Genomic DNA, 24,727 nt, shown 5'->3' with positions numbered 1-24,727 from the left:
AGTTATTATTCAAGTTCCACGGGAGCAGCAGCTCATGGTTATCTACTACCTTTGGCTTATTTTTTAACAGCCGTTGTGGTGTACATCTACAGTTTTGTGGCCACTCTGAGAAAGTAAGTAACAACACACAATAAAAAATGCAAAAGAAAAACTGCTGAAAGCTGAATTGTCCATGATTTTAAACTGAATAGGGGTGGTTGGGCATTACTTTCTACCATCCTTGAAGTAAATGACTGAGGCAATTGCGACAAAAAATTTGTTAAAAAAATCGTTGAAGCTTTGTATATAGAGCTAAAATAGATATTTTGTCTTCGGGGGTAATTCCAAATAATTTGCTTTAGGAAAAATCCCATAGAAATTTTGCATTTGGCAAATATGTATGACATGGTGTTTAGAGCAAATATTATAGCAATTTTGGCCATAGAGAATCTTATATATAACAAGTAAGAGCGTGCTAAGTTCGGCCGGGCCGAATTTTATATACCCTCCACCATAGATTGCATTTGTCGAGTTCTATGCGCGGTATCTCTTTTTAGGCAAACAAAGAATATTGAAAAAGAACTGCTATGCTATTGGAGCTATATCAAGTTATAGTCCGATTCGGACCATAAATGAATGCTGAACATTGTAGAACTCATTGTGTAATATTTCAGTTCATTCGGATAAGAATTGCGCCTTGTAGGGGCTCAAGAAGCAAAATCGGGAGATTGGTTTATATGGGAGCTGTATTAAGCTATTGATCGATTCAGACCATATTCGACACGTATGTTGAAGGTCATGAGAGAAGCCGTTGTACAAAATATCAGCCAAATCGGATGAGAATTGCGCCCTCTAGAGGTTCAAGAAATCAAGATCTAAGATCGGTTTATATGACAGCTATACCAGATTATGAACAGTTTTGAATCATATTTACACAGTTGTTGTTAGTGATACCAAAACACGATATGCAAAATTTCAGTCAAAACCTATCCTTGCATTCAAGGCCCATTCCTTAATAGTCTAAATAGTGCTCAAGATCTATAAGCCTTCTCAGTACGCTCCTGAATGGGACACTTCCAATTCAGTTTCCTGTCCAAGATCACTCCTGGTCAGATATCGAAATTGTTTCATTGAGCAAATGAAGTGCGTTAAATTCGACCACCTTCGTCTTCTTCGTGAACAAGCATATTTCAGTCTTCTCTGGATTAACATTGACACCTCTGGGTCCGGCGCTTCTGCATAGCTGGACCGGATCCCTACCCCTTAGAAGCATTATAACATCATCTGCGTTGCAGACGGGTTCAAATCCCTCCTCAGACAGCATCCGTAATAGGTCATTTATGGTGGTCATCCATAGGAGTGGCGATAAAATGCGTCCCTGTGGCCTGCCCTGTGCCACTTTCCCCTTAGATTTAAGCCATGGGAGACACAATTTATCCACCTGTTCCTTAGCATATGGTTTATCCAGTCTCTAAGGACCAGGTCCACCCGGTACTGGTCTAAGGATTGGATCAGTGTGTTGGGCCGCACATTGTTAAAAACCCCCTCGATGTCAATGCGTACCGCCAGTGTTTACGTTTTGGCATCGAAGGATTCCTCTATTTTACGCATAACCTCGTGCAGAGCAATCTCCCACGACCTTCCTTTGACATAGGCATGCTATTTGTATTTGACCAGTTCGCTGGATGTCCTACTCTTTATCATGGTGCCCACAATACGTTCAATGGTATTGAGTAGAAAGGAATTGGGCATAAATACCACTCTTGCCTCCTGCCAGATGAGGCATTACTTGGAGTGTTTGAGAAAAAATCCTTTATAAAATATATGGACCAGTTTGCGTTAATGGAGAATATAGGCGTCGTATGATCCATGGCCTATATGACGACGAAAGCATAGTTAAACGCATCAAAATACAACGTCTATTTTTTTATAGCCGAGACCGAACGTCGTGCCGCAGTACGACACCTCTTTAGGGTGAAGTTTCTACATGGCTGCCATATAATTTTTATACCCTACACCACCACTATTGTAAATTTGTGCATTTGTTTGCAACGTTAAGAAGGAGAAGAGCTAGACCCGTTGATAAGTATACCGATCGACTCAGAATCACTTTCTGATTCGATTTAGCCATGTCCGTTTGTGAGTCCATGTATTTTCGGCCCAAGGACGGACGCTATTAGATTTGATAAAAATCGTTTCAGATTTAGTTATAGCTTCCACAAATATGTATTAACCGATTTGCACTTAAATGGCCGTAGTAACTACAATTTTCAACCGATCTGCAAAAAATTTAGCACATATTATTTTGCTGATCTTTATATACCTGCAAATTTTTATCAAAATCGGTTCAGATTTAGATATAGCTCCCATACTTAAATGGCAATAGCAGCAACAATTTTCAACCGATTTGCACAAAATTTGGCAAGGATTGTTTTGTTACTGATCTCAACATATGTGCAAGATTTCATCAATATCGGTTCAGATTAGGATATAGCTCCCATATATATGTATCGCCCGATTTGCACGTTAATCGCCGTAGTAAATTTTCAACCGATCTGCAAAAAATGTATATGTATGTGCATATTGTTTTCTTGCTGACCTTTACATGCCTGCAAAATTTTATCAAAATCGGATCAGATTTAGATATAACTCCCACATATATGTATTGCCCGATTTGCACTTAAACGACCGAAGTAGCAACCATTTTCAACCGATCTGCACAGAATTTGGCACGGATTATTTTGTTACTGATCTTAAAATATCTGCATGATTTCATCAAAATCGGTTCAGATGAAGATATAGCTCCCATATATATGTATCGCCCGACTTGCACTTAAATGGCCGTACCTATTACAATTTTCAACCGATCTGCACAAAATTAGGCATGGATTGTTTTGTTACTGATCTTAACATATTTGCAAAATTTAATAAAATCGGTTCAGATTTAGATATAGCTCTCATATACACATATATTTACATGTTGCGAGGGCTCCGCCCGACTCTTGTCTTTCCTTACTGGTTTTCAAATATCATTGTTCCCCACAAATGTCGCCAGCATTAGGAGGGGATAACCTAAAAACTTTTGTTGATGTTCTCTCCAGGATTCGAACCCAGGAGTTCAGCGTCATAGGTGCTCATGCTAACCTCTGCGTTATATCCTAAGCTGATAAAGCTGTCCTATTTACAGATCTCCCGATTCTAATCTGAATAGGCTGAAATTTTGCACATATTGTTTTGGTTTCGGTACCACTTCCAACAACCGTACCATGAATGGTCGAAACCGGTTATAATCTGAAGTAGCTGCCAAAGGCCACCGTAGCGCAGAGGGTAGCATGTCCGCCTATGACGCTGAACGCCTGGGTTCGAATCCTCGCGAGATCATCAGAAAAAATTTTCAGCGGTGGTTTCCCCCTCCTAATGCTGGCGACATTTGTAAGGTACTTGCCATGTAAAACTTCTCTCCAAAGAGGTGTCGCACTGCGGCTCGCCGTTCGGACTCGGCTATAAAGAAAAGGGGGTCCCTTATCATTGAGCTTTAACTTGAATCGGACTGCACTCATTGATATGAGAGAAGTTTACCCCTGTTCCTTAGTTGAATGTTCATGGGCAAAATTTGCAATTTGCAGCTGCCATATACATCGATCTTCGGATTTGACTTCTTGCGCTTCTTAAAATTTAGCTATGGGTTCCAATAGTCGTACAAATAGTTTTATAAACTTATATTGCTATCATAAAAAAGCAACCGATCGACTCGAGTTCTTAAGCCTCTTGGGGTCGCTATTATTTGGTTGAAATTTTAAACGTGGCATTTTTTATGACTTCGAGTAGTCGTGCCGAGTACGTTCCATCTGTATCCGTAGATCTACCTCGTATACAGTTATAAAAGTCATTCAAAAAACTTGAAAAATGCGATCCATGTTGGAGGGTATATAAAATTCGGCCTGAACGAACTTCGTCTTTGTCTTATGCATAATGAGCAGTGATGCAGTGAATTCGTGCTACATAGGAAGTGATTCTAACTTATGTGTCTTCATCCATTATCAAATTTCATATGCTCTCCAATTATGAAATATATACCTCAAACAAAAATTACTAGTCTTTTCACCGGATTAGTCTCATATCCTGCCTATTAGCATTGTGCTGGCACAAAGAGCAAAAAAAAAACACAAGATAATCCTCACTCCCACTCACTTTACACAAAACATACTTTAGGGAATAAAGAGGAAAAAAAGAAGGAAATAATAGTCATTCAAGTCAAACTGTATGAAAGAACGACGAAATCATCCACTCTAATACGGCGATAAACTCAACATCCATGTATTACAACATATTTTAAGTTTATGTAGAGGGCCAGCGGGTCGAGGACTATAGCACACAAACTGCTATTGCCAACAGCTGGTTCGTGGCGGAAGCAGGCTAAATCGACATCGATATTAGAGCACAGATTTTGGGGGGGGGGGGGGGGGGGGAGGGACACGCACAAGGACTACAGCCATGGGCCACTGTTACACTCCTCTGTGTCATAGCACAAGGATATTTATGTTAATTTATAAGGAAATAAGTAACTGCCAATATATTGAAAATATTGTACGCTCTGATTGGGAAAAGAGGCCGCAGTTTTTATGTGCTGATGGGTGGATGGGCTCGATTGCGTTTGTATGCCTCCGCAAAGTTATGCTCCATTTCACAGACTCAGCATCAAGCAGGCAAGCACTCAGCACACCAATGATCCACATTTTAACATTGGAAAATACGTCAATAAATAATTTTTAGTCAAGTGCCTTTTCAGCTTTCGCCAACGAAATGATTGCACAAAAGCCAAGCCAAAAGCATTCAATATGACAATCGGCAAACGAAGTCAGTTTTATGAGTGGCATGGCACAGTGTTTGCAAGGGTAGTACACAAATTGGGCGAATATTAAGAACAGTTAAGAGGTAATACATTTACAACATAGAACATGATTAAACAGGAAGTTAGTAGCTGAATGGAAGGCCACCGTGGTGTATAAATTAGGACGACCAACAGTGGGATAGAATTGAAAAAAAAAAACTAATAAAAAACAAGTAAAAGCGTTCTAAGTTCGGCCGGGCCGAATCTTATATACCCTCCACCATGGATTGCATTAGTCGAGTTCTTTTCCCGGCATCTCTTCTAAGGCAAATAAAGGATAAAAGAAAAGATTTGCTCTGCTATTAGAGCGATATCAAGATATGGTCCGGTTTGGACCACAATTAAATTATATGTTGGAGACCTGTGTAAAATGTCAGCCAATTCGAATAAGAATTGCGCTCTTTGTGGGCTCAAGAAGTAAAATAGAAAGATCGATTTATATGGGAGCTGTATCGGGCTATTGACCGATTCAGACCATAATAAACACGTACGTTAATGGTCATGAGAGAATACGTCGTACAAAGGCAAATCGGATAATAATAGCGACCTCAAGAGGATCAAGAAATCAAGATCTGAGATCGGTTTATATGGCAGCTATATCAGGTTATGAACCGATTTGAACCAAATCAGCCAAATCGAATAGGAATTGCGCCTTCTAGAAGCTCAAGAAGTCAAGTCCCCAGATCTGTTTATATGACAGCTATATCAGGTTATGAACCGATTTGAACCAAATCAGCCAAATCGAATAGGAATTGCGCCTTCTAGAAGCTCAAGAAGTCAAGTCCCCAGATCTGTTTATATGACAGCTATATCAGGTTATGAACCGATTTAAACCATACTTGTCACAGTTGTTGGATATCACAACAAAATACTTCGTGCAAAATTTCATTCAGATCGGATAAGAATTGCGCACTCTAGAGGATCAAGAAGTCAAGACCCTAGATCGGTTTATATGGCAGCTATATCAAAACATGGACCGATATGGCCCATTTATAGTACTAACTGACCTACACTAATAAGAAGTATTTGTGCAAAATTTCAAGCGGCTAGCTTTACTCCTTCGGAAGTTAGCGTGCTTTCGACAGAAGACGGACGGACATGCCTAGATCGACATAAAACGTAGCGACGTTCATGAATATATATACTTTATGGGGTCTCAGACGAATATTTCGAGTAGTTACAAACAGAATGACGAAATTAGTATACCCTCCATCCTATGGTGGAGGGTATAAAACTATATGCCATTTGAGAACGGACAGATATAACTTTGAAATTTGAAATTTAAAAGAGTTAAAGCTGAGGTGTTATCAAGAACATGTGCAAAATTTCAAGGGTCCTCTTGGTTGTCCGGTTGTCTCTTGTTAGGGCCCTAAACTTGGCAAGGTAACATTTCGATCATAAAGGACACGGATGTCGACAAGCCTAACATAAGTCACTGCGTCAAATTTCAACGAAATCGGCTAATAAATGCGCTTTTTATAAGGCCAAGACTTAAAATCGAGAGTTCATTCCATATGTGGCATCCCTAGTGGCTTAAAAAAATTCACTGTTTCAAATTTCAGCGAAATCGGGTAACAAATAAAGCTTTTATGGGCTTTAGACCCCTTATCGGCAGATAGGTCTATATGGCAGATATATCAAAATATAGTCCAATCTAAACCATATTTGGGTCGGATGTTGGGAGGCCTAAAACTACTCATTGTTTCAAATTTAGGTGAAATCGGTAAAAAACATAAAGGTTTTATGGGCTTCAGACCCTTTATCGGGAGATTGGTATATATGGCAGCTATATCTATATATAGTCTGATCTGACCTATATTTAGATCAAATGTTGGGAGGCCTAAAACTACTCATTGTTTCAAATTTAAGTGAAATCGGTTAAAACATAAAGCTTTTATGGGTTTCAGACCCTTTATCGGGAGATCGGTCTTTATGGCAGCTATATCCCAATATAGTCTGATCTAAACCATATTAAGGTCAGGTATCAGGTGGCTTAAGATAACTCACTGTTTCAAATTTCAGCGAAATTGGGCAATAAACAAAGCTTTTATGGGCATTAGACCCTTTATCGGGAGATCTGTCTATATGGCAGCTATAACTAAATATAGTCCGATCTGAACCATATTTATGTAAGATGTCGCGAGGCCTTAAGCTACTCATTGTTTCGAATTTCAGCGAAATCGGATAAAAAATATAGCATTTATGGGCATTAGACCCTTTATCGAGAAATCGGTCTATATAGCAGCTATATCTAAATATGGTCCGATTTGGCCCGTTCAAGAACTTAACCAGCGTGCATCAAAAAGACGTATCAGCGCCAAATTTCAGCTTAATATCTGAAGTTTTGAAGGCTCTAGAGTGACTACAACAGACGGACGGACGGACACGTATAATCGTCTTAGAATTTTACAACGAACCGAAATATATATATTTTGTAGGTTCGGAAATTAATATTTCGATGTGTTGCAAACGGAAAGACTAAATGAATATATCCTACGGTGGTGGGTATAAAAATCAATTTGTGTTTGTTTGTAGGTTTGTTTGTGTGTTCCTTATAGACTCAAAAACGGCTGAACCGATTTTCTTGACATTTTCACTGATGGCGCATAATGATCCGATTTGATTTCTGAAGGGGGAGCCTCCCCCTTACCCTAATTTTCAGAAACGCCAGATCTCAGAGATGGGTGGTGCGATTTAAGCGAAATTTTGTGTACTCTCTTATAGTTACCTACAAACAAAAATTTTGTATCGAAATTTCGGATAGGATACCTGGGGGGTGCCCTAACCCCTACCAAATATATATATATATATATATATATATATATATATATATATATATATATATATATATTTATATATATATTTATATATATATTTATATATATATATATATATATATATATATATATATATATATATATATATATATATATATATACCAATCACAACAATATGGGACTCAAATGATAGGTAGTTAAGATTAGAAAACCAATATGGTGTCCAATTGTCGGACCAAGTATTTGGCGGACCACCCCAACCCCCAAAATACCCCTAAGTGGTACTTATTTACCCACCATGGCAATATGGGGCTCAAATGGAACGTAATTAAGATTAGAAAACGTATATGGTATCCAATTGTCGGACTAAGTGTTTTGGCGGACCACTCCAACCCCCAAAATACCCCTAAATGGTACGTATTTACCACCATGGCAATATGGGACTCAAATGAAAGGAATTTACGAGTGTAGAACCAAGTTTCTGGGGGTCCACCCCATCCCCATAACACTCCCCAAACATGACTTATTTACAGACCATGGCAATATGGGTCTTAAATAAAAGCTATTTGAGTGTAAAATACGAATCTGATATCCAAAAGTGCCCCAAAAAGGACAAATTTACGACCATATCAATATGGGGCTCAACTATAAGGTCTTTGGGAGTTAAGTACTAATATGATATCAATATTCGGGAAAAAGTTTCTATGGGCCCCCCCTGCACCCCCATAACTCCGCCCAAATAGGAAGTATTTGCTGACCATTGCAATATGGGGCTCAAATAAGAGGTATTTTGGAGTAGGACAAGAATCTGATATATATTTTCAAGGCCGAGTCACTGAGTGGCCACCCCATCCCCGAAACCGGTCATGTTTGCCGACTATGGAAATATGGGGTTCAAATGACAGGTATTTGGGAGTAGACCACCAATCTGATATCATCATTCGGGACCAACTGTCTAGGGGACGTCCCAACGCCATACAAACCCCCAAATACGACGTAAATGCTCACCAAGACAATTTGGGTCTTCAAGAGAATGCAGCTCGACATTGAGAGTTTTTGCGCCCCATACCGGACATATTTGCTGACTTTTGCAATAAGGGGCTTAAATGGATGGTATTTGAGATAAGAAAACGAATTTGATATCTTATTTCGAGGCCAATGCCAATATGGGGCTCAAATGATGATGATCAAATGATATATAGATACATGATATATAGATAAATAGAATAGAATAAAGAGAACAGAACAGATAGATAGAATAGAATAGAACAGAATAAACATGATATATAGATAAATGATCAAATAATATATGTATACATGGGAATAGAGCACGTAGTTGATATTTTTTCAGGTCTTAATGTTTGGGGGACCACCCCCCTCCCCAAAGCACCGCTAAATCGGGCATAGTTACCCACTATGTCAATGTGGGGCTCATATGAAATTGATATCCACTTTCGGGACCAACTTTCTGGGGGTCTACCTCTTTCCCAAAATAGACCACAAACAGCAATTATTTACTCACCATCGCAATATGGTGTTCAAATAAAGGTATTTGAGAGTAGAATACGAATCTGATATCCAAATGTGGGACCATGTATTTGGGGCACCGCTCTTTCCCCAAAAACCCCCCCAAAGGGTAAAAATTTGCCGACCATGTCATAATGTGGCTCAAATGAAAGGTATTTGAGATTGGAAAATTAATTTGATAAGCAATTTTGGGGCCAAGTGTTTGGGGGACGCCTCATCCTATATACTCTACTTAAATCAATGGCAATATGGGGTTTAAATAAATGGTATTTGAAACAAGAGCACGATGCTGATATTCTTTTCAAGGCCAAGTGTCTGGGGGACCACCCCACGCATGAAAAACCCTTAAATCGGATATACATATTCACCGATATGGGGCTTAATTGATAGGTATTTGGAAGTAGAGCATGAAATTCATATCCATTTTCGGGACCCTAAAACCTACCAACCACCACCATGGGGGCCTTCCCACACCCAGAATCCCCATGAGAATATCAGGCTCAAATAAATTCTTTTATGAATGGAGTACATCTAACATCCTAACTTAAATGACATTAAACCCTCCGTTCGAATTCGTTGACCAATAAAGCTCATATGGGTTTCCGGTTCAGCTAGTACCTCATAAATGTATCCAGCATTACAAAGGATAACCAACCACCGATCAAAATTTTTTCTGGTGTTCACGCCGGGATTTGAACCCAGGCGTTCCACATCATGGCGGACATGCTTACCTTTGTGCCACGTTAGCCTCCTATCTGTTGATCTATACGATATATATATAATTCGGCCCAGTCGAACTTAACGCTTAACTTAACTTTTTAATACCATTGACTTTAATTCCAAATCTCCTATAATGCTTATTTGTGATCCATTTGCTTCAAAAAAGTCGCACTATGTTATCAATTATTCACACATCATATTAATTCTCCGTATTGCCATATTGCAATTTATATGTTTTCCAAGAAGTTAATTTGATTCTCCTAGTTATCCATGGAGTTATTCCTGCTCCACAACACTATGCATCACATTAGCCCTCTGCAAGGATAAAAATAAAGCGCAATGGCAGCAAAAATCGAATTGATGCCCATTATGCTAAGCACGTACATCATCAATGAGATTCATTGGCAGTTTTTCTGAACTTGTTCAAATGTCTGTTAGTTTGCAATGTGAAAATGTTTCTGTGGCGCAGGGAAACCCCTAAGCCATTTGGATAATGATAAGCAGGGGAGTGATTAAAAGGCGCTGGCAAAGGGGGCTGGGTAACAATTTCGACTTGGTGTGAGCGAAGGGCGATAAAACTTTGTCCCTGGTATCGATGTTTTATGGCAACAAATAATAGTTAAGTTGTGGTTTTATACAAAAAGTTACGTTGATGACATATATTTGACAAACGAACACCAATCGATGTTCGCAAAGTGATGAAGGCGAAAAGATAAATTATTTAGGGGAAAATCAAGTTAGGGAAAAAATTGGTATAGAATTAAGACGATAATGAAAAACAAACTTATATTGATGAAGTTTAGATGAAAATGAGTTAACCACAGCTAGGTCGAATCTTATATATCTTCAACCTGTGATGTATAACTATAACTATTGGGCCCGGTTGGTTTCGCTACACCTTCAAGCGGCTTTTTATACCCACCGCTATAGGATGGAGGTATACCAATCTAGTCATTCCGTTTATAACACCTCGAAATATTGGCCCAAGACCCCTTTAAGTATATATACAATATATTCTTGATCGTCTCGACATTCTGAGTCGATCCAGCAATGTCCGCCCGCCCGTCGAAATCACGATGGCGGTCGAAAGTGCAAAACTAGCTGCTTGAAATTTTGCACAGACACTTCTTATCAATGTAGGTCGTTGGGAATTGCAAATGAGTCATATCGGTTTAGATTTGGATATAGCTCCCATAATATATTTATATGGATATAGCGGCGAAATTTTTGTTCGATTTGGCTAAAATTTTGCAGACTGTGCCAATTACGGTCCAAATCAGTCTATAATATCTGGTATAGCCCCCATATAAGCTGATCCCCCGATTTGATTTCCTGAGCCCTTAGAAGCCTCAATTTTCATTCGATTTGGCTGAAAATTGGAACAATGATTTGCGTTATGATTTTCAACATCCATGCCAAGCATTATTCAAATCTTCTTATATATAACAAGTAAGAGCGTGCTAAGTTCGGCCGGGCCGAATCTTATATACCCTCCACCATGGATCGAGTTCTTTGCGCCTGTCCGCAGTATTTCTTTCTAGGCAAACAAAGAATATTGAATATGGGCAGAGGAGGAGGAGGAGCTATATCAAGTTTTAGTCCGATTCCGGGCTCAAGAAGCAAAATCGGGAGATCGGTTCATATGGGAGCTGTGTCAAGCTATAGATCGATTCAGACCATATTGCACACGTATGTTGAAGGCCTTAGGAGAAGCCGTTGTACAAAATCTGTGCCAAATCGGATGAGAATTGGGCTCTCTAGAGGCTCAAGAATTCAAGATCCCAGATCGGTTTATATGGCAGCTATATCAGGTTATGGACCCATTTGAACCATACTTCGCACAGTTGTTGGAAGTGATATGAAAAAACTATGTGCAAAATTTCCGTCAAATCGGATAAGAATCAAAAAGTCAAGACCCATGATCGGTTTATATGACAGCTATATCCGGTTATGTACCGATTTGGACCATACTTCGCACAGTTGTTGGAAGTGATATTAAAACACGTCGTGCAAAATTTCATTCCAATCGGATAAGAATTGCGCACGCTAGAGGCTCAAGAAGTCAAGACCCAAGACCGGTTTATATGGCAGCTATATCAGGTTATAGACCGATTTGGACCATACTTGGCATAATTGTTGGATATCATTACAAAACACGTCGTGCAAAATTTCATTCCAATCGGATAAGAATTGCGCACTCTAGAGGCTCAAGAAGTCAAGACCCAAGATCGGTTTATATGGCAGCTATATCAAAACATAGACCGATATGGCCCATTTACAGTACCAACCGACCTACACTAATAAGAAGTATTTGTGCAAAATCTCAAGCGGCTAGCTTTACTCCTTCGGTAGTTAGCGTGCGGACCCTGCCCCTTACCCTAACTTTCAAAAACGCTAAATCTCGGAGATGATTCTTGCGATTTAAGCGAAATTTTGTGTGCCGTCTTATAGTAGTGTGTGCCGTCTATACTAGTATAGTAGTAGTGATTTTGGATGGGGTACCTAGGGGGCCGCCCCACCTTCAAAAGCTACCAAAAATATATTTAGACCAATCACGACAATATGGGACTCAAATGAAAGGTATTTAGGATAGGAAAACGTATCTGATATGCAATTGTCGGACCAAGTGTTAGGGGGACCACCCCAACACCCAAAACATCCTTAAATCGGACATATTTACCGACCATGGCAATATGGGACTCAAATGAAAGGTATTTGCGAGAAGAATTGGAATCTGATATCGAAAATGTGAGACCAAGTTTCTGGAGGTCCTCTCCTTCCCCAAAACACCCCCTAAATCGTACTTTTTTACTGACCATGGCAATATGGGGCTCAAATAAAAGGTATTTGAGTGTAGTATACGAATCGGATATCCAGATGTGGGACCAAGTGTTTGGGGGCCTCTCCTCCTCAAAAACATCCACCTAGAAGGACATATTTACGACCATAGCAATATGGGGCTCAAATGAAAGGTCTTTGGAAGTAAAGCAAGAACCTGATATCAATATTCAGGAAAGGTGTCCATGGGGCCACCCCACCCCCACAACACCACCCAAATAGAACACGAATCTGATATATATTTTCAAAGCCAAGTCATTGAGTGACTGCCCCATCCCCCAAAACACCCTCCAAACCGGTCGTGTTTGCCGACTATGGAAAAATAGGGCTGAAATGACAGGTATTTGGAAGTAGACCCTGAAACTGATATCAATTTTCGTTTACCAACTGTCTAGGGGACGTCCCAACATCGTAACAACCCACAAATAGGACGTATTTGCTTACCAAGACAATTTGGGTCTTGTGCTTGGGGAACGCCTCATCTTGTAAACTCCCCTTAAACCAATGGCAATATGGGGTTTAAATAAATGGTATTTGAGAGAAGAGCACGATGCTGATATTTTATCAGGACCAAGAATCTGGGGGACCACCTCACCCTCGAAAACACCCCTAAATCAGACATCATGAGAATATCGGACTGAAATAAAGTATCTTAAGAATGGAGTACACCTTACATTCAAACTTAAATTAGTAGACCAATAGAGATCATATGGGATTCAGATTAAGGCACTAATATTGTTAAACTGGTAGTCAAGCGAAATACCATAGCATGGTATTTCAATAAAAATTGTCGAAAATAAATATTCAAAGGAAAATTTTGCTCCATATAAAGTAAAAGAAGGCGCAGTGCAGCGGGCCCGGTTCAGCTTCTATATATATAAAAGACGTTTTTATTGTCTGATTTCGCCAAAATTTGGAAATGTGAATTGCGTTAGGACCCTTGACATCCTCCTTTAATTTGGCTCCGATCGGTCTAGATTTGGATATAACTGCCATATAGACCTATCTCTCTATTTAAGGTCCTGAGCCCATAAAAGGCGCATTTATTGTTCGATGTCGCCAAAATTTGGGGCAGTGAGTTGTGTTGGGGTCTTTGAGATCTTGTATTCAGTTTGGCCCAAATCGGTTCAGATTTGGACATAGCTGCCAAATAGACCGATTTCTCGATTTAAAGTCTTGGCCCCATAAAAGGCGAATTTATCATCCGATTTCTCCGAAATTTGGGACTGTGAGTTGAATTAGGCCTTTAGATAGCTTTCGGCAATTTGGCCTAGATCGGTCCAGATTTGGATTTAGCTGCCATATAGAACGATCTCTCTATTTAAGCTTTTTGGGTCCATAAAAGGCACATTTATTGTCCTATTTCGCCGAAATTTGGGACAGTGAGTTTTGTTAGGCCCTTCGAAATCCCTCTTCAATTTGGCAGAAATCGGTTCAAATTTTAGTGTAGCTGCCATATAGACCAATCTCTCGATTTAAAGTCTTGGCCCCATAAAATACGCATTTATAATACGATGTCGGTGAAATTTGACCCAGTGACTTATGTTAGGCGTTTCGACATCCGTGTCGTATATGTTCCAGATCGGTCTATATTTGGATATAGCTACCAAGAAGATCAATATTTTGTTCTACAAAATTGAACAATGACTTGTCCATATCGGACCACATTTCGATATAGCTGTTATGGGCCATAAATTATGCATTTTTCTTACCGGATTATGACAAAAAGTGGTTTACATATATACCCGAGTTGGAGGGTATCCAAGATTCGGCCCGGTTGAACTTGCCACGTTTTTACTTGTTTTATTTTGCTTTCTATTCTACATAAAGGGTGATTTTTTTGAGGTTAGGATTTTCATGCATTAGTATTTGACAGATCACGTGGGATTTCAGACATGGTGTCAAAGAGAAAGATGCTCAGTATGCTTTGACATTTCATCATGAATAGACTACTAACGAGCAACGCTTGCAAATCATTGAATTTTATTACCAAAATCAGTGTTCGGTTCGAAATGTGTTCATTCACCGTAACGTTGCGTCCAACAGCATCTTTGAAAAAATACGGTCCAATGATTCCACCAGCGTACAAACCACACCAAACAGTGCATTTTTCGGGATGCATGGGCAGTTCTTGAACGGCTTCTGGTTGCTCTTCACTCCAAATGCGGCAATTTTCCTTATTTACGTAGCCATTCAACCAGAAAAGAGCCTCATCCCTGAACAAAATTTGTCGATAAAAAAGCGGATTTTCTGCCAACTTTTCTAGGGCCCATTCACTGAAAATGATTTGCAAGCGTTGCTCGTTAGTAAGTCTATTCATGATGAAATGTCAAAGCATACTGAGCATCTTTCTCTTTGACACCATGTCTGAAATCTCACGTGATCTGTCAAATACTAATGCATGAAAATCCTAACCTCAAAAAAATCACCCTTTAGAAGCAAAACCAAAGCCCATTGATTTCAGCTGGATAAAGACATCCAACATTAAAAACTTGATGATTAGTTTCACAAGTCTCTGGCGATTTAAAATTCACTACAAATGTCAACACTTTTCTCAAACAACTCACTTGGGGAGGGCTGTGAATTTATCTGAGTTTAATTAGTCAAAGTTAGAGGAAGGAGCAACACATTGCCCACACTAGAGGGCAGTGAGAGATGTCGCACTGGTCAACATGTCACTTCAAGTTGTAATTCAATTAGTTGACACATCTAATTGACAATTCTACGAAATGTTCATTTTCCTCGGCAATTAATGCTGCTGTAGGAACAAATCAAGCAAGCATAAAAGCTGAAATCTAAGATAATACTGCGAAAAGAATAAAACCCATTCAGGTACGTGCTTCGCAAACTGCCAAGGGAAAATTCATTGGAAATGAATTCAATTAAAGAAATTCATTTAACAAAGGCAATAGTTTATCTAGCAGACGGAATACAGTCAACAAAATGTTGGTAGGAGCAGCGAAATGATAACAAGTGTTAATTAAGGAAGATGACAAAAATGTTAAAGCAGGCGGAATGGTATGCAGCTTGCTGATACCAAGCGATAAATAATTGCTTAGCATTTTAGAGTTGTAGAGCATCTAGAGTTTGATTCTTAACCTCCGGCCTAATGGAGCTTTGACATATTGAATGGTATTCCTTATGCGTCCTGCATTTATTCCATGGTTTGTGATTTACGAAAATGTATGGAGAAATTGGCTCCACAGAAAGTGAATCGTATGCGACGGTCTTGAACAAGTAGTTAAAATTCAATATGAGTTGGATTTTTAAGCATTTCATTAAATGAAAAATTGTTTAAAATTCGTTATCCATCAATTTCTTCCCCCAAACTATTTTTCTTAGTGTAACCTTAGCCCTCTTGCTTACTTCTCTAAATAATTGTACCCAAAACCTCTTTCTTTATGCATTATTTTGAGAAATCTTGAGCACAACTTTAATTCAATTATTCTTAGCCCAAGAAGTTTTTAGTTAAATAAAGTGATATTTTCTTCTCTTCTTCATCATCATTGTGATAATCTGGGAATTATCATCACCATAGGATGGCTGAGAATTCAAGAAATTCCAAGCTTTCATCCAAAGACGATGAGTGCACATTTTCATGGAAACTTTTCACCGGCTGGGATTTTATGATTGGTATGTATTTGTAAACGAACATCAATGTGTGGGTGTGTGTGTGAGTGTGGGTGTGTGTATGTTTGTGTGAAAGAAAGAAGGCCGACTGCTTTACTGAAAACAATGCAACTTTCTAATATCCTACTGTTATCCTTCACAATACTCTCTGCCAGGTCATGCGGAAACTGCTCACAATAGAATCGCCTCCGTGGTAGTTGGTTTCAAAGAAGCTTTACTCGAGGAAGCCGAAAAGAAAAAGGACACAAGGAAGTGAGTTATCACTATGATTACTAGAGCAAAAAAGAAAAAAAATTTTTGACTTTCCATTTTTTTCTTTTGACATAATTTTTATTAGTTTGATAACAACCAAATAGGTCAACTAGAAATTATGATATTTTATTGAGTTTTCAATTTTTTCATTCTTTCTCTTTTTTGGTTGGTTTTTTCATTGAAAACTGTATTATGGTTTATATTTGCAGCTGGCGAATAATATTACAACGCATTGTAGTGAATATTTTAATAATTGCTTTACTGGCCGCATCAGGAACTGTGGTGGTGTACTTGGTTAATCAGTAAGTAAACAAAGTTACCATATTTGAAACTTCAACAGAGTTGTTAAATCAATAACAAATTTTTTATACAAACCACCAGAGGATAGGGGGTATATTCATTTAGTCATTCCGCTTGCAACACATCGAAATATCCATTTTCCACCCTATATATTTCTGATCGTCGTAAAATTTTAACAATGTCCGCAAGTCTGCCCATCTGTGCCTCCCTGTGTAAGTCAGTTGTAATCACGCTACAGTCTTTAACAAGTAAAAAGACACCTCGGGTGTATAAGTAAACCCCCTTTCGCCACAATTGTAAAGGGTGATTTTTTTGAGGTTAGGATTTTCATGCATTAGTATTTGACAGATCACGTGGGATTTCAGACATGGTGTCAAAGAGAAAGATGCTCAGTATGCTTTGACATTTCATCATGAATAGACTTACTAACGAGCAACGCTTGCAAATCATTGAATTTTATTACCAAAATCAGTGTTCGGTTCGAAATGTGTTCATTCACCGTAACGTTGCGTCCAACAGCATCTTTGAAAAAATACGGTCCAATGATTCCACCAGCGTACAAACCACACCAAACAGTGCATTTTTCGGGATGCATGGGCAGTTCTTGAACGGCTTCTGGTTGCTCTTCACTCCAAATGCGGCAATTTTGCTTATTTACGTAGCCATTCAACCAGAAATGAGCCTCATCGCTGAACAAAATTTGTCGATAAAAAAGCGGATTTTCTGCCAACTTTTCTAGGACCCATTCACTGAAAATGATTTGCAAGCGTTGCTCGTTAGTAAGTCTATTCATGATGAAATGTCAAAACATACTGAGCATCTTTCTCTTTGACACCATGTCTGAAATCCCACGTGATCTGTCAAATACTAATGCATGAAAATCCTAACCTCAAAAAAATCACCCTTTATAACTAATGCACCCAAATTCAGCACTGACATTGAGTGGTCTAATAAATATAAGTCACTGTTGAATTTTGTATTTCAAATTTCAGCGAAATCGGATAAAAAATACAGCTTTTATGGGCTTCAAACCCCTTATCGGCAGATCGCTCTGTATGGAAGCTATATCTAAATATTGTCCGATACAAACCATATTTGGAACGGACGTCAGGAGACCTAAAACTACCCACTGTTTAAAATTTCAGCGAAATCGGTTAAAAATAAGGCTTTTATGCGCTTCAGACCCTTTATCTGGAGATCGGTCTATATGGCAGCTATATCTAAATATAAGCCGATGTGAACCATATTTGGGTCCTATGTTGGAAGGCGTAAAATTACTCACTGTTTCAAATTTCAGCGAAATCGGTTAAAAAATAAAGCTTTTATGCGCTTTAGACCCTTTATCTGGAGATCGGTCTATATGGCAGCTATAGCTAAATATAGTCCGATCTGTACCATATTTGAGTCGGATGTTGATAGGCATAAAACTGCGCACTGTTCCAAATTTCAGCGAAATCGGATAAAAAATGAGGCTTTTAAGTCCTTCAGACCCCTTATCGGGAGATCGGTCTATATGGCAGCTATATCTAAATATGGACCGATCTAATCCATACTTAGGTCGGATGTTGAGTGGCTTAAAACTGCGCACTATTCCAAATTTCAGCAAAATCGGACAAGAAATAAAGCTTTTAAGTCCTTCAGACCCCTTATCGGGAGATCGGTCTATATGGCAGCTATATCTAAATATGGACCGATCTAATCCATACTTAGGTCAGATGTCGGGAGGCTTAAAATAACTCACTGTTGCAAATTTCAGCGAAATCGGGTAATAAATAAAGCTTTTATGGTCTTCAGACACTTTATCGGGAGATCGGTCTATATGGTAGCTATATCTAAATATAGTCCGATCTGAACCATATTTGGTTGGTCAGTTGTCGGGAGGCTTTAAATAACTCACTATTGCAAATTTCAGCAAAATCGAATGAAAAATAAAGTTTTTATGGGCATTAGACCCTTTATCGAAAAATCGGTCTATATATTGGGTTGCCCAAAAAGTAATTACGGATTTTTTAAATGAAAGTAAATGCATTTTAATAAAACTTTGAATGAACTTTAATCAAATATACTTTTTTTACACTTTTTTTCTAAAGCAAGCTAAAAGTAACAGCTATAACTGACAGAAGAAAGAATGCAATTACAGAGTCACAAGCTGTGAAAAATTTGTCAACGCCGACTATATGAAAAATCCGCAATTACTTTTTGGGTTGGTTCCGAGTTGGCCCGTTCAAGAACTTAACCAGCGTGCACTAAAAAGACTCAAAAACGGCTGAAGGGATTTCCTTGAAATTTTCACAGATTGTGTAGGTCTGGTCTGGAAGGAAACAAAGGCTATATAATTTTTTGATATCGGACGGGGGGCGGACCCTCCCCCTTACCCCAAAAGTACTACCCAAAAAAAAAGTGGGCCATTCGGGACAATATGGGATTTAAATGGAAGGTATTTAAGAGTAGAGTGCGACTTTCACAATAAAAGTTGAGTCCAAATAACTGGGAGGCCGCTCCAACCCCCAAACCCCCCAAAATAGGTTTTTTGGACGATCTTGACAATATGGGACTCAAATGAAAGGTATTCGGGAGTAGATTATGACTATGGTTAGGAAGTAGGAACATGCTTTATAATTTATTGATAACGGAAGGGGGCGGAACCTTCACCGTTACCCCAAAAACACCGCCCAAAATCACAAGTGAACCGATAAGGACAGTATGGATATCAAATGAAAAGTATGCTGCAAAATTTCAGGCAAATTAAGTAAAAATTGCGCCCTCCAGTAGCTCAGAGTATCAAATTGAGAGATCAATTGATATAACAGCTACATCAGGTTATCAAACCATGTAAACCAAAATTTCAGTGAAATTTTCTCTAAAGACAAAATTTTAGTGACATTTTCTCTAAAGACAAAATTTCAGTGAAATTTTCTCTAAAGACAAAATTTCAGTGAAATTTTCTCTAAAGACAAAATTTCAGTGAAATTTTCTCTAAAGACAAAATTTCAGTGAAATTTTCTCTAAAGACAAAATTTCAGTGAAATTTTCTCTAAAGACAAAATTTCAGTGAAATTTTCTCTAAAAACAAAATTTCAGTGAAATTTTCTCTAAAGATAAAATTTCAGTGAAATTTTCTCTAAAGACAAAATTTCAGTGAAATTTTCTCTAAAGACAAAATTTCAGTGAAATTTTCTCTAAAGACAAAATTTCAGTGAAATTTTCTCCAAAGACAAAATTTCAGTGAAATTTTCTCCAAAGACAAAATTTCAGTGAAATTTTCTCTAAAGAAAAAATTTCAGTGAAATTTTCTCTAAAGACAAAATTTCAGTGAAATTTTCTCTAAAGACAAAATTTCAGTGAAATTTTCTCTAAAGACAAAATTTCAGTGAAATTTTCTCTAAAGACAAAATTTCAGTGAAATTTTCTCTAAAGACAAAATTTCAGTGAAATTTTCTCTAAAGACAAAATTTCAGTGAAATTTTCTCTAAAGACAAAATTTCAGTGAAATTTTCTCCAAAGACAAAATTTCAGTCAAATGTTCTCTAAAGACAAAATTTGAGTGAAATTTTCTCTAAAGGCAAAATTTCAGTGAAATTTCAATGCAGTTTTCTCTTAAGACAAAATTTCTATGCAATTTTCTTTAGAGACAAACTTTCAATAAAATTTTTTCTAAGACAAAATTTCATTTCATTTCAATATTGATTTTCTCTTTTCTCACTTCTCATTACAGATCCGAAGAACTGGCCAAAAAGGATGATTGGCTGAGTAAAAACGCTGTTAACGTCACCATGAATTTGCTGTCCTTTATATTGCCCATGATATTCGAAGCCTTGGGTCTTTTCGAGAACTGGCATCCGCGCCAACAACTACGCTTGCAATTGGCCAGGTAGCTTGCCACTTGACACTGGTTGAGTAAGCCACTGACGACTCTACTCTCTTTTTTCCATTTTCCAGAATTATGATTTTGAATTTGTTGACCCTGTATTCGCTCATGTTTTCTTTCATTTATAAAATCGATAAAAAGGAAAGACCACTGATCGAATTAAAATTGCGTAATGACTCAATGACTGCCGAACTTGCGCTTTTGCATCAACATTGGGATAATTACAAGAAAACCATGGGCAGCATGAACACGACGCAAGTTCAGGCCACAACAACAGAGGCGGCTATAGCCACAACCGTAGCAGCAGTGATAAAAATTAGTTGCCGCAATGTGACAAGGCTGTGCTCTAAGCAATTTCCCATTGGTAGGGGATTTGCAGCGACAACGGCAGCAACGGCTGCCACAACAATGATGTTATTAAATCTCTCTACTACCAGCACCATGATGCCACCCCCACAATTGCCAATGACAACAACTACCACCATGATGTCTACCACATTAGGGACAAGCGAAAGCCCAGCCATGGCCACAGAAACACCATGGAGTACAAACGTTTGGACCACTTTGCCACCTGCAACGACAACAGAGGAAACTAGGACCACCAAAATTACATGGCCCTCAAGTCCGACTAATAGGAATTTGTGGACTACAAGCCCATTGACCACGGCATCCATAACAACAACAGCAACAAGCACAGAGGATACAACGACACCTTCTGCTTCCAGCTCAACTACAGAAAATCCTGGAAATGATGCCTTTGAATATTACGATTATTTTGCAGGTATGTCGGTGGAGGATCAATTGGTGGATAGTGAAAATTCCTCCGGCAGTCCTGTGGATAAGAGGAAAAGGGCTTTGAAGACAAACAAAAGAAAAAAGAAAAATCATGTAGCCATTACCACTCTGCCTACCAAGGGGGATTATGACACTACTTCAGAACCCAATACCCAGGTAAAGTCGCCCAGAAAATCTAAAGGCAAACCAAAAATTGGGCGTGTCAAGCGAGCAAAAGCTCCGCCTCAAGTACTAAGATCAAAATATAGCAGAAGAGATGTGGAAAGTGGTGCCACAACTTCAGGTGGTATAGCAACTGGAGAGAACATAGCAACAACTTCCAGCTTCATTGCTGGCCTAACTACAACCCCAAGGGGAAGCGAATCTGCTTCCATAACTATACCCCTGAACACTACAACTCTAGGGGACAATTTAACAACCCTTGGCACCACAATGGATACCACTACAACTGAAATTATCACTACCACAGATTCCACCACCACGGATTCCACCACCACCACAGATTCCACCACCACCACAGATTCCACCACCACAGATTCCACCACCACTGATTACAGCACCACAACTGATGCCACCACCGAAGCAACCACCGATAAAGAATTCGTTTGGGAACAAAATGTTCTATTGGATAAATTATTTGATTTTTTTACCACCTCAACCAGCACCGAAAGTCCTGTGCCCACAACAATGGCACCCTCGGCAGGTGATCGTCTGCTATTCGATGGTGAAACAGCAACACCATTTTATCTCAGCAGAGATGGCGAGGATATGGGACATACAGCCATTTACAATTTAAATGACTTTGAAGAGGGGACCTTTCACTATTGTTTTGAACTGATTTGCACACAGGAACCTTCATCGATGAACCCAAACCAGCATCATTCGTCCAAATTTCCTGCCGGCAGAAGAAGAAAGTTAACAATGACCCAGGAATTTGAGAGTAACTATACAGCCATTATGAAAGAACTGAATGATATCGAAGTGGGCCTTACAACCATGTGTTGGGAAACCTCTCTCGGCCAGGAATTGGCCAAAGTGGTGGTTCTGGATGGGGTGAGTAAACTATCTATTAGTATCTGTTTTGCATAAAAAATAATTAGCAAAAAAAAATGAAACTTTAGGGCATATTTTAGGGGAAAGAATCAACCAAAAATGTTCTTAAAATTTTCCAGCTATGCAGGGTCCTGCAGATGACATACGACTGGGCTAGACCTAGGGGTCTCAATATTAACCCAGCAAAGACTGAAATCGACTTGTTCACGTGGAAGACAAAGGTGGGCCAAATTAACGTTTCCAAATCCACGTTTCCATATCAAAACGGCATAAGCAAAATTTCAACCATATTGGATAAGAATTGCGCCCTCTAGAAGCCCAAGAAGTCAAATCGGGAGATCGGTTTATATGGCGGCTATATCAGGATATGGACTGACTTAGACTATACTTGGCACAGTTGTTAGGAGTCATACCAGAACGCTTCATGCAAAATCGCATAAGAATTGGACCCTGTAGAAGCTCTAGAGGTCACGACCCAACGTCGGTTTATATGGCAGCTAAATCAGGTTATCAACCGATTATATCAGGTTATCCTAATCAAATCGGTTAGGAAATTCGGCCTCTAGAGGCTCAAGAGTTCTTATCGGGAGATCGGTTTATATGACGGCCATATCAGGTTACGGGCTGATTTATACAAATCTTAGCACAGTTGTTATGAGTCATACCACAACACTTCGTGCAAAATTTCAGCCAAATCGGATAATAATTGCGCCCTATAGAAGCTTAAGAAGTCAAGACCTAAGGTAGGTTTATACGACAGCTATATCAAAATATGGCCCGATTTCGTCCATTTACAATCCCATCCAACCTACACTAATCAGAAGTTTTTGTGCAAAATTTCAAGCTCCAAGCTTTCCATCAAGGCAAGTTATGCGACACCAAAGGCCGACAGACCCATAAGCCTTACGTCCTTTCTACTACCATGATAAAGCGAACTGCTCAAATATAAACAGCATGCCTATGTCATGGGAAGGTAGGTGGAGACTGCCCTGCACGAGGTTGTGCATAAAACAGAAGAATCCTTCGATGCAAAAACAAACACCCTGGCGGTATGCATTGACATCGAAGGGGCTTTTAACAATATGCGGACCGACACACTGATCCAATCCTTAGACCAGTACCGGGTTGACTCGGTCTTTGCTAAACAGGAGCGTGATTAGACCAATTCTTACTTACGCCTCACTTGTTTGGGGGACTGCTATGAAGAAAAGGTGCAACATAAGGACCATATGGTTTCGGAGCACTGGAAACTATTCTAGATATCCGACCCATTGACATACAGATGAAGTGTAAGGCAGCCATTGCGGCTATGAGACTTAAGACGATGGGAGAATGGATTGAGAATGGGAGCAGCTCATACCATCGCGGTATAATCGAGGCGAGGATAGGAAACACGGATGAATTAGAAGAGACGACACTTGAGGTCGAGTGCGAGGCACTGCTGACAGCGGCACAGTCTTGGACTGACGGAACCCTAGTATTGCCATCTGGATGATCATGTTACACGGATGGATCAAAGCCAGAGGACAGAGTGGGTCTGGGGGTCTACATTGAGAACCCAGGGACTGAGATCTGTTTTAGACAGCCTGACCATAATACAGTCCAGCAGGCGGAGATCCGGGCGATAACCAAATGCGTGAAGTGGTTGGGTGCTAACGCAAGGTTTTCGAGTCTAAACAACTTTACCGACAGTAAAGTTGCCATAAGGGCAATAACAACCAGGATAGTAAGTTCACGAGTAGTCTTGCAGTGTAAGAAGGAGATTAACGCCTTCTCTGAGCATCTCCGCACCGTTTGAGTGCCTGGCCATAACGAAGTAAGGGGAAATGAAAGGGCAGACTATTTGGCGATGAAGGCCATTAAACTTGGTTAACCTTGATGCCTTTCGGGTCGACGCAGTCCGAGTCAAGGGAATGGCTGCGCATGCAACACAGTGGAACAGCGAATTAGTCAGTAGGACGGCGAAAATTCTTTGGGGTGATCCGGATCGTGAGACGAAGACGCTATTACTGAAAGGAAGCAAGCAGGAGGTTAGCAAAGCTTTCGGTATCATAACAAGACACATAGGACTACGAGCTCACTTATGCTAAATCGGTG

General features: G+C 39.3%; 1 protein-coding gene and 1 long non-coding RNA gene across 2 annotated transcripts in view; one reads left to right on the top strand and one right to left on the bottom strand.

The window, feature by feature from the left end:
* The window catches only part of LOC131995517 (uncharacterized), a 289,133-nt gene that overhangs the window by 146,406 nt on the left and 118,000 nt on the right, over window positions 1–24,727 (bottom strand). The window lies entirely within an intron of this gene.
* LOC106092493 (transmembrane channel-like protein) overlaps window positions 1–24,727 on the top strand; it is a 165,198-nt gene that overhangs the window by 106,297 nt on the left and 34,174 nt on the right. The window contains exons 9-14 of the mRNA XM_059364169.1: window positions 3–113; window positions 16,271–16,365; window positions 16,518–16,614; window positions 16,824–16,916; window positions 20,630–20,785; window positions 20,854–22,630. Of these exons, the coding sequence (XP_059220152.1) occupies window positions 3–113; window positions 16,271–16,365; window positions 16,518–16,614; window positions 16,824–16,916; window positions 20,630–20,785; window positions 20,854–22,630 (2,329 nt within the window). The remainder of the gene's footprint in view (window positions 1–2; window positions 114–16,270; window positions 16,366–16,517; window positions 16,615–16,823; window positions 16,917–20,629; window positions 20,786–20,853; window positions 22,631–24,727) is intronic.

The sequence above is a fragment of the Stomoxys calcitrans genome, chromosome 1 (genome assembly GCF_963082655.1).
Source record: "Stomoxys calcitrans chromosome 1, idStoCalc2.1, whole genome shotgun sequence".
NCBI classification, from domain to species: domain Eukaryota; kingdom Metazoa; phylum Arthropoda; class Insecta; order Diptera; family Muscidae; genus Stomoxys; species Stomoxys calcitrans.
This window is presented reverse-complemented; position numbering and strand designations above follow the sequence as displayed.